We start from the raw sequence: 13,948 nt of genomic DNA, 5'->3' as shown, positions 1-13,948 counted from the left end.
AATTTATGTGAAAAAAGTCGAAATGTCGAGAAAAAGTCGAAAATGTCGAGAAAAAAGTCGAAATGTCAAGATTCGAGAAAAAAGTCGAAATGTTGAGAAAAAAGTCGAAATGTTGAGAAAAAAGTCGAAATTTCGTAAAAAAAAAGTCGAAATGTTGAGAAAAAAGTCGAAATGTTGAGAAAAAAGTCGAAATGTCGAGAAAAAAGTTAAAATTTTGTGAAAAAAAAGTCGAAATGTCGAGAAAAAGTCGAAATGTTGAAAAAAGTCGAAATGTTGAAAAAAAGTCGAAATGTCAAGATTCGAGAAAAAAGTCGAAATGTTCAGAAAAAAGTCAAAATTTCGTAAAAAAAAGTCGAAATGTCAAGATTCGAGAAAAAAGTCGAAATGTTCAGAAAAAGTCAAATTTCGTAAAAAAAAAGTCGAAATGTTGAGAAAAAAGTCGAAATGTCGAGAAAAAAGACGAAATGTCGAGAAAAAAAGTAAACATTTTGTGAAAAAAAAGTCGAAATGTCGAGAAAAAGTCGAAATGTCGAGAAAAAAGTCGAAATGTCAAGATTCGAGAAAAAAGTCGAAATGTCAAGATTCGAGAAAAAAGTCGAAATGTCGAGAAAAAGTCAAAATGTCGAGAAAAAAGTCAAAATTTCATAAAAAAAAAGTTGAAATGTTGAGAAAAAAGTCGAAATGTCGAGAAAAAGTCAAAATGTCATTTGTTATTTATGTTTTATATGTATTAAATAATAGAATAATCAATACAAATAGACACAGAGTAATTCCATAAATTTATTTAAAAACAAACATTTACATTTTCCCCTGAAGCCGAGGTGTGGCGGCTGCCGTACCTTAGCCGTACCCAATTGACGGCCTGCGTTTTGGGGTTTATGCCCAATGAGGTTTTATTCCTCATCACCAGGGCTGTAGATGCAAAGCCGGCGGGGCTTTGAGTCGTTATGGAGGTTCCTTTGTTTCAAACTATGCGGCCAATGTTAAGAAATTGATGCTTGGCTTGAGTTGGGCCTCCGGATTGAAACTAAGTCTTCCCATGTTCAACACAGGAATGTGGCCCAAATAACTAAGATTTTTTTCTCCGTCTGAAGTGAATTGTACAAAAATGAACAAGTAAATCATGAATTTCCCCTGGAAAGTACTTTAATATTAATAATCAATGATGTGATTGAATTCAATAGAAACACAAATAATCTCTTCTTGTTACTTGGTGAGATCCCTAAACTGTCCTGAGAAGAATTCACACGACCGGATGGAAAGCGAAGCTTCGTAAAAGCAGTTCCTGAGGCTTCTCGCCCTTTGACGGATCCACGGCGGCTCAGCAGACTAGCTAACCTCCGAGCTAACGGCTCCATCGCGTTGGTTGGCCGTTGTGAAATGGTGAGCACCGTTGCGTTGGAGGCGTCTGCCGTCTCCGTTTGGGTGGGAGGTTACCACGGCAACAGTGCGGTCAGGTTTGGCAGGGCGTCGCTCTCCAGGGCGTCGGAGAGATCGACGCAGAGCTGCGAGAAGCACGGACGCTCCTCCGGTTTCTGCAGAGAAAAACAAGTTGTTAGTTCACACTTAAAACTGCAGTTCCATCTGAATTCAGATGATGAAAACCATATTCAAAAGATTCCTTTAACGTTAACCTCTAGTGAAAGAAATTGTTAGAACAAGACGTTGCTGGGAATCATTAGCACTGTATTATCAATTAGGCCTGTGTTGAAAAAAAAAAATCGATATCCGATTCTAAATTGATTCTTATATTAATTCCTAAAAATCAATTTGAATGTCTAAAGATCGATTTTTTTTCATGATTCTATCACAACTTTTGGTATTTTTTTAATTTATGCCCAAAAAATGAATGTTTGTTGGACACCAGAATAACTGGTGCCATGTTTTTGCTTTTAAATATGTTTAAAAGTATGAAAACATTAAAGTTTTCAGTTATAATTGCATAAATTGTCTATATTTCTTTACTTTATATACCGTCTTGGGTTACATTTGCATAAAATGCTTAAAACCAAATTCTCAAAAATTAAAACCAAAATAGACCGAAAATGGAAAAAATTTAAATGGAATGTGGAAAAAATAAAAGCAATTTCAATTTATGTGTGTATGTATATATATATATATATATATATATATATATATATATATATATATATATATATATATATATGTATATATATATATATATATATATATATATATATATATATATATACACATATATATATATATATATATATATATATATACATATACATAGTATGCGTGTGTGTATGTATGTATGTATGTATGTCAAAGTGTAGGTATGTGTATGTGTATGTATTATTGTATTATTGCTTACATACTGTATGAATTATATTCATTAATGACAATGCACTAGTTTATAAAAGCTAACATTTCCTTTGTGAAAAGGGTCGGCGTCATAAGCTTAGGCTTCAGTCTACATCTTTTGGTCCTTGGTTTTAGTAAAATTGTATATAATTATATATATATTTTTTACACCTGATTTACACCTGTACTTTGGGTTATTTGTGTTTTGGAAAATCGAAAAGACCAATAAACTAAACTAAACTAAACTAAAGCAACTGGCCTGGGTCAGTTTTTTTTCTTACCTCGCACCAACAGAGCTGCATGACGTCATACAAGCCGGGCGTGGCCTTCTTAGGCCTGTACAGGCGGTGACCCTTGGTCACCATGGTAACCACCTCGTGGTTGAGGTTCATCTCAAACGGCATGCGACCCTCGGTGAAAACCTCCCACATGAACACTCCTGGACACAAGCGAGGCAGGTTGTGTGAGAGCAGCTCCGTCTGGACCAGGGTCGTAACCCAACATGTTTTAAAGCCGTATTGGACCAAAAACACAAAACAAATATGTCTGGAGCCGCAAAAAATGGAGCTGCTAATGTCTTTCTACATGACTCTTTTTGTTACGCGAATCTACGGAAGTGTATCAGAGCCAGGCAGGAGAAAAATAAAAATAATATTTTAGAGGAGGGATATTTTTTTTTCATTATGCACTTTGAGAAAAAAGTTTGAAATAGAGAAAAAAGTTGAAATGTTGAGAAAAAAGTCGAAATGTCGAGAAAGTCGAAGTGTCGATAAAAAAGTCAAAATTTCATGAAAAAAAAGTCGAAATGTCGAGAAAAAAGTTAAAATGTCAAGATTCGAAAAAAATCGAAATGTTGATAAAAAAGTCGAAATGTCGATAAAAAAGTAAAAAATTTCGTGAAAAATAAGTCGAAATGTCGAGAAAAAAGTCGAAATGTTGAGAAAAAAGTCGAAATGTCAAGTTTCAGGAAAAAAGTCGAAATGTTGAGAAAAAAGTTGAAATGTCGAGAAAAAAAGTCAAAATTTCGTGAAAAAAAAGTCAAAATATCGCGAAAAAAGTCGAAATGTCGAGAAAAAGTCGTAATGTTGAGAAAAAAGTCGAAATGTCAACATTCGAGAAAAAAGTCGAAATGTTGAGAAAAAAGTCAAAATTTTGTGAAAAAACAGTCGAAATGTCGAGAAAAAAGTCGAAATGTCAAGATTCGAGAAAAAAGTCGAAATGTCGAGAAAATAGTCGAAATGTCGAGAAAAATAGTCGAAATGTCGAGAAAAAGTTGAAATGTAGAGAAAAAAGGAGTTCGACCCCCCCAGCACGTGAGTGTTGCTCACCGCAAGGACCAGACGTCCGACTTGCTGCTGTACTTGCAGAAGTTGAAGACCTCGGGCGGCGACCACTTCACTGGAATTTTGCCCCGGAGGAGCTGGTGTACTGGTCGTCAACACGTACCTACGATGGCAGCACGTACGCAACGTTACCGGGGTCTTTCTACCTTCTAACAGAGGGGTGGCCAACCAGTCGGTGGCTAAGAGCAACGATTGGTTACTGTCAGTACTCGAGTTGTAAAAAAGAATCAGGGGGGTGGTGGATTTTATCATATGGGGACAGATAATTTGTGCTGATTACAAATAATATAATATATTACAAATAATAGCAGTGACCAAAACACCTGCAGAAATACTGCAGGAATGACATAGCAGCAGTTAAATGCAGCCTTCTGTAAGCTTTAAATATCCACTGGCTTACATCAAATACATCAAAACACAACAATAAAAAACAGTTTTCTGAACTTATCAATATGACCCTGTCCTTCACAGGATAAGTAACATGGATCACTGCAAAAACTCACAATCTTAACAAGAATATTTGTCTTATTTCTAGTTCAAATGTCCTCATTTTAGTAAAAAAATATCATTACACTTAAAACAAGACTCATCACTGGAAAAAACAACAATTTTCACCTGTTTCAAGTAGATTTTCACTTGAAATAAGTAGAAAAATCTGCCAGTGGAACAAGATTTTTTTGCTTGTAATGAGAAGATAAATCTTGTCCCACTGGCAGATTTTCCTACTTATTTCAAGTGAAAATTTACTTGAAACAGGTGAAAATTGTCAAATAAGTTATTTTTCTGGAGTTATTTTTCTGGTGATGACTCTAAATGTTGAAATAGCAGTAAAACCACATTCATTGATGAAATGACATAAGGGATGGAAAGGGGGGATGCAGTTTTACAGGGGGGATGATTTGGACCGTTTTTATTTCAGGGGGGGATGCCATCCCCCCTCATCCCCCCTCATCCCCCCTCAACTCCAGTACTGGTTACTGTGTTACTGCAAAGAGCCACATCAACTACCCATGATCCCTCCCTCCCTGCTCTCTCTGAGACAGAAAAATACCATTATAAAACGGAAAGGTGAAATCCTGCAATCTGATTGGTTGTTAACTGTGGTATAATGAGCTTATACCACGGCTTCTATTCTAAAGCCTTACAGTATGACGGCACATCATTCCCCGTCAGGGAAGCAACACTGTATCCATGACAACAACCAACTGTTAGATATTTTTTGACAGTTACAGCAGGTAGCAAAAAGTAGCTGTGTTAAAGTTTATTTTTTATTTTTGTTAACAATTAATTAGGCATGTTGACAGTAAACTTTGATCTCTGGGAGAGCTAATTGATGGATGGATGGATTGAGGAGTTCCTGTCTCGAAAAAAGACGACATGCAGAGCTACATCTGGAGACATGGACTATTGTTTTCCACAGTGGGGCTATTTTTACTGGATAATATGTATTTCTGATTAACCCTTGTACTGTCTTCGGGTCAAAATGACCTAATTTTCCTGTCCTTCTTTCCTCCTGCTCTCTCCTTCCTTCTTCCCTTCCTTCTTCCTTCCTTCCTTCCTTCCTTCCTTCCTTCCTTCCTTCCTTCCTTCCTTCCTTCCTTCCTTCCTTCCTTCCCTTCCTTCCTTCCTTCCTTCCTTCCTTCCTTCCTTCCTTCCTTTTTCCCTTCCTTTTTCCCTTCCTGCCTTCTTTCCTTCCTTCTTTTTTCCCTTCTTCCTTCCTTCCTTCCTTCCTTCCTTCCTTCCTTCCTTCCTTCCTTCCTTCCTTCCTTCCTTCCTTCCTTCCTTCCTTCCTTCCTTCTTCCCTTCCCCTTCCTCCTTCCTCGACCTGAAGACAGCACAAAGGTTAATTAAAAACGACATACCCGTTTTATAAAAGCAACACATCACTTCGCGTCTGGCTGGAGACGCCGCTCAGCTGTGTATAATGAGCGTATACCACGGCCTGGCGTGATGTATTAATATTAATTTATATTATATATATTAAACTCTCCCACTCTGTTAAAAACGTCCTGTGTTCATCTTCATATTTTCATTTGGCCGTGTATTTTTTCCCTGCCATTTTGAGAGTAGATTTTTTTCCCTCCAAGTTATCTCCGTCACAAACACGAGCGCGTGCGCCCGTATGGTTCAACGGGTTGATCAGGCGACTTATGTAAACCTTCCCCTGTACAGCGACGCGGGTTCGATTCCAGTCGCGGCATATTTTGCCCCCCACTTCCTACGTGTCTGTCTTTCACTGCTCCATCAAATAAAGTCACAATAGTGCAGGAGATAACCAAAACAATCGTTCAGTTTGTGATACAAGCATGAAATTTGGTACAGACATAGCCAAAGGCATTCCAAAAATAATTGGACTGGACTGAATTTTCAACATGGCGCCCATGGGCAGCCATTTTTCAAAATGGAAGCCAGAAACTACTCTTTTTTATATGACTTAGGGACATAATATGATATTTTAGACATATTTACCCACATATAGTACTTGGTAAATGTCTCTTGGATAATTGAAAAGTTGTCATTTAATATTCAAGATGGCCGCCATTTTTTAAAGATGGCAGCCATAATTTGTGTGACTGATCTGGATGATCTTGGTGTCTAATCAGTCATTATTTATGATGCAGAAATCACATTTGAAACATTGGAATTGGCCAGAAGCTTCCTTCTACCATGTTGAAAATTCACGATGGCTCCACGTCCATATCTTTTGGGGAAACCTTTGGCTATTTGTGTACCAAATTTCATGCTTGTATCACAAACTGAACGATTCCTATACATTTTATAGCTAAACACCTTCCTTCCTTCCTCCTTTCCTGCCTTCTTTTTTCCCTTCCTTCTTTTTTCCCTTCCTTCTTCCTTCCTTCCTTCCTTCCTTCCTTCCTTCCTTCCTTCCTTCCTTCCTTCCTTCCTTCCTTCCTTCCTTCCTCCCTCCCTTCCTTCCTTCCTTCCTTCCTTCCTTCTTTCCTCCCTTCCTTCCTTCCTTCCTTCCTTCCTTCCTTCCTTCCTTCCTTCCTTCCTTCCTTCCTTCCTTCCTTCCTTCCTTCCTTCCTTCCTCCTGTCCTTCCTTCTTTTTGTCCTTCCTCCCTTCCTTCCTGTCCTTCCCTCCCTCCCATCCCTCCCTTCCTTCCTTCTTCCTTTCCTGCTTTCCTTCCTTCCTTATTTTTTCCCTTCCTTCCTTCCTTGCGTCCTTCCTTCCTTCCTCCCTTCCTTCCTCGCTCCCTTGCTTCTTTCCTTCCCTCCTTTTTCCTCTCCTGCTTTCCTCCCTTCCTTCCCTCCTTTTTCCTCTCCTGCTTTCCCTCCCTTCCTTCCTCCTTTTTCCTCTCCTGCTTTCCTCCCTTCCTTCCGTCCTTCCTTCTTTTTTTCCTTCCTTCCTTCCTTCTTTTTTTCCTTCCTTCCTTCCTTGCTTCCTTCCTTGCTTCCCTTGCTTCCTTCCTTCCTTCCTTCCTTCCTTCCTTCCTTCCTTCCTTCCTTCCTTCCTTCCTTCCTTCCTTCCTTCCTTCCTTCCTTCCTTCCTTCCTTCCTTCCTTCCTTCCTTGCGTCCTTCCTTCCTTGGCCACCCCTGTTCTAACACATTTCTAACTGAAAGAAACCCAAAACCTACGGTGACGTCCGTCCTCCTACCTGGTCATGCCGAAGTCAGACACTTTCACCACCAGAGCGTCGTTCACCAGACAGTTTTCTGGCAGCCTGAAATAAGAATATTCCACAACTCAGTGGTCTGGGGATGAGCAGCAACAAGTTGTTATGTTCTGACCGAACTGTCGGTTACCAGGTCTCTGTGGATGAAGCCGTGGGCCTCCAGGTGCTCCATGCCCTCGCACACGTCCAGGCAGATGCTCAGCAGGGAGCCCAGGCTGAAGCTGCCCTGCCGCTGCCGCAGGAAGTTCAGCAGACAGCCCTGCTCCATGAACTCCGTCACGATGAAGATGGGCTGCTGCTGGCTGCAGACCTCCGTACAGCTGCACCAGCTTAGGGTGGGACAGTTTCTGGGGAGACAACGCAAACGGAGACTGGTCGAGAAAACACTTTGGTCTTAATAACATGTGTGGCCATTAGGAATGGGTGATATTTTACCGTTCACGATATACCGTCTAAAAAATTCCCCACGGTAAGAATTTGTCATCTCGCGGTAAAAATGATAAATTCCCGTTGATGACGTTTTTTTTGTAAAGCTGATTTATTGTTCTCCGTTAAATCCACGCAGATGTTGTTACATTTTGATATAATGTTTGACTATTACAAAAAAATTGCAATAGTATCTAATTTGTGGCATGTTCCAACCACAGGTTAATTTGCACATTTTATTTATATTAGAAGAGGTCATCACTGAAGGATACCTTCCTTCCTTCTTTTTTCCATTCCTTCCTTCCTTCCTTCCTTCTTTTTTCCATTCCTTCCTTCTTCCTTCCTTCTTTTTTCCATTCCTCCCTTCCTTCCTTCCTTCTTTTTTCCATTCCTTCCTTCCTTCCTTCTTTTTCCATTCCTTCCTTCCTTCTTTTTTCCATTCCTTCCTTCCTTCCTTCCTTCCTTCCTTCCTTCCTTCCTTCCCTTCCTTCCTTCCTTCCTTCCTTCCTTCCTTCCTTCCTTCTTTTTTCCATTCCTCCCTTCCTTCCTTCTTTTTCCATTCCTTCCTTCCTTCTTTTTTCCATTCCTTCCTTCCTCCTTCCTTCCTCCCTTCCTTCTTTTTTCCATTCCTTCCTTCCTTCCTTCCTTCCTTCCTTCCTTCCTTCCTTCCTTCCTTCCTTCCTTATTTTTTCCATTCCTCCCTTCCTTCCTTCTTTTTTCCATTCCTTCCTTCCTTCCTTCTTTTTTCCATTCCTTCCTTCCTCCTTCCTTCCCTCCTCCCTTCCTTCTTTTTTCCATTCCTTCCTTCCTTCCTTCCTTCCTTCCTTCTTTTTTCCATTCCTTCCTTCCTTCCTTCCTTCCTTCCTTCCTTCCTTCCTTCTTTTTTTCCATTCCTTCCTTCCTTCTTTTTTTCCATTCCTTCCTTCCTTCCTTCCTTCCTTCCTTCCTTCCTTCCTTCCTTCCCTTCCTTCCTTTCTTCCTTCCTTCCTTCCTTCCTTCCTTCCTTCCTTCCTTCCTTCTTTTTTCCATTCCTTCCTTCCTTCCTTCCTTCCTTCCTTCCTCTTCCTTCCTTCTTTTTTCCATTCCTTCCTTCCTTCCTTCCTTCCTTCTTTTTTCCCTTCCTTCCTTTCTTCTTTTTTCCCTTCCTTCCTTCCTTCCTTCCTTCCTTCCTTCCTTCCTTCCTTCCTTCCTTCCTTCTTTTTTCCATTCCTTCCTTCCTTCCTTCTTTTTTTCCATTCCTTCCTTCCTTCCTTCCTTCCTTCCTTCCTTCCTTCCTTCCTTCCTTCCTTGTTTTCTCCCTCCCTTCCTTCCTTCCTTCCTTCCTTCTTTCCTTCCTTATTTTTTCCATTCCTCCCTTCCTTCCTTCTTTTTTCCATTCCTTCCTTCCTTCCTTCTTTTTTCCATTCCTTCCTTCCTCCCTTCCTTCTTTTTTCCATTCCTTCCTTCCTTCCTTCATTCCTTCCTTCCTTCCTTCCTTCCTTCCTTCCTTCCTTCTTTTTTTCCATTCCTTCCTTCCTTCCCTTCCTTCCTTCCTTCCTTCCTTCCTTCCTTCCTTCCTTCCTTCCTTCCTTCCTTCCTTCCTTCCTTCTTTTTTTCCATTCCTTCCTTCCTTCTTTTTTCCATTCCTTCCTTCCTTCCTTCCTTCCTTCCTTCCTTCCTTCCTTCCTTCTTTTTTCCATTCCTTCCTTCCTTCCTTCCTTCCTTCCTTCCTTCCTTCCTTCCTTCTTTTTTCCCTTCCTTCCTTCCTTCTTTTTTCCCTTCCTTCCTTCCTTCCTTCCTTCCTTCCTTCCTTTCCTTCCTTCCTTCCTTCCTTCTTTTTTCCCTTCCTTCCTTCCTTCTTTTTTCCCTTCCTTCCTTCCTTCCTTCCTTCCTTCCTTCCTTCCTTCCTTCCTTCCTTCCTTCCTTCCTTCCTTCCTTCCCACAGCCCGGAGACTTTTATCCTCCGCAATTGGAAATCTGTAAAACCCCCAACATTCACGAAATGGGTCAAAGATGTGATGTCTTTTATACCTTTAGAAAAGCTCAGATACAACAGATTCAAATCTCGCCAAAAATGTATAAAGGCCTGGTCCCCTTTCTTAGAATTTGTCCATACGCCTGTCTTTCCATGATGTAGCTTAGCATTTATTTTTGTCATGTTTACAGTGTTACTTGGAATGTGGTTATTATTTTATGAATGTATTTTTTTTTTAATCTTTATTTCCTTGTTCATATACTCTGTTTTATTGCTATTATTACCTTATCTTAACATGTTCAAACATATATTAAAATAAATTTTTTGCAGAACAATGTAATTGTTTTTAATCAAGTGTCATTCTTTGTCCATGAATTCTTTTTAGCTTTCTGATCCTTGTATGTTTTATGTTTGTTTGTTTTTTTGTTTTGATATGTTTTTATTTTTTTGTAAAGTTACTTGTCCTTGTATGTATTTTCTTTTATATGAAACTGAATTTATTTTTTCTGCTGCCATCTTGACCAGGACTCCCTGGCAGGAGAGATATTGTATCTCAATGGGACTTTTCCTGGATAATTAAAGGATAAATAAAAAAAAAAAATCTTCTTTGTATGTGAGAACCGGGGAGGGAGGATATATGTGGGGTTTTTGTCTTAAAATATATTGAAAAATCTTATAAATAAAGTTCTAAAAAAAAAAGTTTGCAATGCAATTATCTTTTGCATTTTTAAATAGATTTCATTGAGAAAATCTGCATTTTTATTCAGGACTGATCTCCTGCAGTGCCAGGAAGTGTCCACCAGAGGGCAGAAAAGGCTTTCCCCCCTCCTTTTAATTCCCTGTCCTCCCCGTGTTCCTGTCCTCCTTACATCAGACCTTGGCCTCCTCGATGAAGTCCTCCTCGTACATGGGCTCCCCTCCCTGATGGCCTTGATGGCCACCTTGTGCTGAGCCCTCCACTTGCCGAGCCTCACCAGGCGAACTGGCCGCTGCCCAGCTCCTTCATGAAGGTCAGCTCGCTGGGGTTGATCTCCCACTTCTCTGACGGGGCAGTGACACATTTATTAACGGAGAGCCCCTGGAGATGAATCATCTCGTTTTCCAGGGGGTCCAACGTAAAACATGCAACACAGTACAAAACACATAATACATAAGGATTTCACACCCGGAGAGCACAAGTAAACGCTGCATATAACACAGTAATAACAAGAACAACAATATTAATACTAGTCATTGTCATCATTATTATACAATTATACATTATTACCGTATTGGCCCGAATATAAGACGGGTTTTTTGCATTGAAATAAGACTGAAAAAGTGGGGGGTCGTCTTACATTCGGGGTCTAGACGTTATACCCATTCACACCGCTAGATGGCGCCATATATCTTTAAAGCGAATGCTGAACTTAACTTCCCAGACCAAAGCCAACCCCTGTCACGAAGAATAAAAATAAAAATAGCAGTAGCATGAAGAAGAAAAATAAAAAATAGCAGTAAGAAAGAAAAGACAAGGAAATAACAGAAGAGATAACAGAAAATGGAGAAACGTAGCGACAATCTGGAGAAAAGTGGGTCGAAGAAGTTATGATGCAAACTTCAAGATCATGATTTGAATGAGTCAAAATAACATGCTTTTTCTCTCAAATATATTGTTATAATCATTTGTTTCAGATGTACTGTAATTATTTTCTGTATAAAAATTTAATTTGCTGTTAAAAAAGTCTTTTTTCAAACTTGAGTCTTGAAAAAGAGGGGGTCGTCTTACAATCAGGGTCGTCTTATATTCGGGCCAATACGGTAAAACATGCAACACAGTACAAAACACATAATACATAAGGATCTCACACACCAAGACCTACCACACCCGGAGAGCACAAGTAAACGCTGCATATAACACAGTAATAACAAGAACAACAATATTAATACTAGTCATTGTCATCATTATTATACAATTATACATTATTACACAATATATGAAAAAATAGATAGATTATGTGTTGAAATAAATACATAAAATAAAATGAGAATGTAATACCACTAGACCAGGAGTCGGCAACCCAAAATGTTGAAAGAGCCATATTGGACCAAAAAGACAAAAAAAAAAATATGTCTGGAGCCGCAAAAAAATTAAAAGTCTTGTATAAGCGAGAGATATATGTCGAGAAAAAGGTCGAAATATCGAGAAAAAAGTCGAAATGACGAAGTTAATGTTGAAATACAATTTCAAGAATAAAGTCGACATCTCGCCTTTTTTCTCAACATTTCAACTTTATTCACAAAAGTTTGACTTTTTTCTCAACATTTGGACTTTTTCTCGAAATTGTATTTCAACATTAATCTCGAAATTTCGACTTTTTTTATCGAAATTTCAACTTTTTCCTCTACATTTCAACTTTTTTCTCAACAGTTTGACTTTTTCTCGAAATTGTATTTCAACATTTATCTCGACTTTTTTCTCAAAGTGCACAATAACGAAAAATCTTCCCCTCTCAAATATTTCTTCTCATGCATGGCCCTGATATTCTTCCGTACAAATCTTCGTTAACGGAAATGTTGAAATGTAATATTTATTCTACACATTTTTACAGCATTGGAAAACATTCAGAATGTTTGTGTTTGTCCTCCTACAGAAACCATATTAAAACCAAAAATATATTTCCCTCCCCCATCTATTTCCATTTTCAAACATTGGAGCCGCATGCGGCTCTGCAGCCGCGGGTTGCCGACCCCTGGTCTAGAGGCAATTACATGGTTATTGAGATTGGAGAATAGTGAGTTTTTAAAGAGGTGTAATGAATTGAGTTTTCTTATATTAATGAGTAAGTTGTTCCAATCTGATGGCACTTTGAACTTAAAAGCCCGTCTGCCAATTTCTTTAAATGTCAAAGGAACGAAAATCCACGCACAACGTACGTGAAGGAAGGAAGGAAGGAAGGAAGGAAGGAAGGAAGGAAGGAAGGAAGGAAGGAAGGAAGGAAGGAAGGAAGGAAGGAAGAAGGAAATGAGCAGGAAAGAAAGAAAGATATGATCCTGAAAGAAAGAAAGAAAGAAAGAGAAAGAAGAAAGAAAGAAAGAAAGAAAGAAAGAAAAGAAAGAAAGAAAGAGAAGAAAGAAAGAAAGAAAGAAGAAGAAAGTAAGAAAGAAAGAAAGAAAGAAAGAAAGAAAGAAAGAAAGAAAGAAAGAAAGAAAGAAAGAAAGAAAGAAAGAAAGAAAGAAAGAAGAAGAGAAAGTTTTTGTATTGGTATTTTTTTTATCGTTATCGGGATAAATGGTGTAAAGCTGATTTATGGTTCTGCGTTAAATCCACGTATGTGTGCGTTAAAGAAGGAAGGAAGAAAGGAAAGAAAGGAAGGAATGAGCCTGAAAGAAAGAAAGAAAGAAAGAAAGAAAGAAAGAAAGAAAGAAAGAAATGAGCCTAAAAGAAAGAAGAAAGAAAGAAAGAAAGAAAGAAAGAAAGAAAGAAAGAAAGAAAGAAAGAAAGAAAGGAAGGAAGGAAGGAAGAAAGAAGAAAGAAAGAAAGAAATGAGCCTAAAAGAAGAAAGAAAGAAAGAAAGAAAGAAAGAAAAGAAAGAAAGAAAAGAAAGAAAGAAAGAAATGAGCCTAAGAAAGAAAGAAAGAAAGAAAGAAAGAAAAGAAAGAAAGAAAGAAAGAAAGAAAGAAAGAAAGAAAGAAAGAAAGAAAGAAATGAGCCTAAAAGAAAGAAAGAAAGAAAGAAAGAAAGAAATGAGCCTAAAAGAAAGAAAGAAAGAAAGAAAGAAAGAAAGAAAGAAAGAAAGAAATGAGCCTAAAATAAAGAAAAAGAAAGAAAGAAAGAAAGAAAGAAAGAAAGAAAGAAAGAAAGAAAGAAAGAAATGAGCCTAAAATAAAGAAAAAGAAAGAAAGAAGAAAGAAAGAAAGAAAGAAAGAAAGAAAGAAAGAAAGAAAGAAAGAAAGAAAGAAAGAAATGAGCCTAAAAGAAAGAAAGAAAGAAAGAAAGAAAGAAAGAAAGAAAGAAAGAAAGAAAGAAAGAAAGAAAGAAATGAGCCTAAAAGGAAGAAAGAAAGAAAGGATAAATTCCCATTGATGACGTTTGTGTATTGGTATTTTTTTTATCGTTATTGGGATAAATGCCAGAAATGATGGTGATAAATGTTTTAGTCCGTACCGCCCAGCCCTAGTTGGAGCCAGTGTTGTCTTCTTGAGCTGATTAAACCAGTTTAATGATACATGGAGCAGTGGGGAGTTTGGTTCTACAGAGACTGTTGTAAATGACTTAGGG

The 13,948-nt window shown here is 38.3% G+C and overlaps 1 protein-coding gene across 1 annotated transcript in view; it reads right to left on the bottom strand.

Moving 5' to 3' along the window:
- Positions 1-827: 827 nt before the first annotated feature.
- tec (tec protein tyrosine kinase) overlaps positions 828-13,948 on the bottom strand; it is a 51,389-nt gene continuing 38,268 nt past the window's right edge. Inside the window, 11 exon segments of the mRNA XM_061710015.1 lie at positions 828-1,535; positions 2,610-2,764; positions 3,631-3,732; positions 3,735-3,774; position 6,091; positions 7,290-7,347; positions 7,428-7,617; positions 7,619-7,654; positions 10,564-10,596; positions 10,599-10,663; positions 10,666-10,728. Coding sequence (XP_061565999.1) covers positions 1,434-1,535; positions 2,610-2,764; positions 3,631-3,732; positions 3,735-3,774; position 6,091; positions 7,290-7,347; positions 7,428-7,617; positions 7,619-7,654; positions 10,564-10,596; positions 10,599-10,663; positions 10,666-10,728 — 845 coding nt within the window. The 3' untranslated portion in view covers positions 828-1,433.

Source organism: Cololabis saira, chromosome 20 (assembly GCF_033807715.1).
Source record: "Cololabis saira isolate AMF1-May2022 chromosome 20, fColSai1.1, whole genome shotgun sequence".
NCBI lineage: Eukaryota > Metazoa > Chordata > Actinopteri > Beloniformes > Belonidae > Cololabis > Cololabis saira.
Note: the sequence above shows the minus strand (reverse complement) of the source record. Positions and strands in the feature narration are given on the sequence as shown.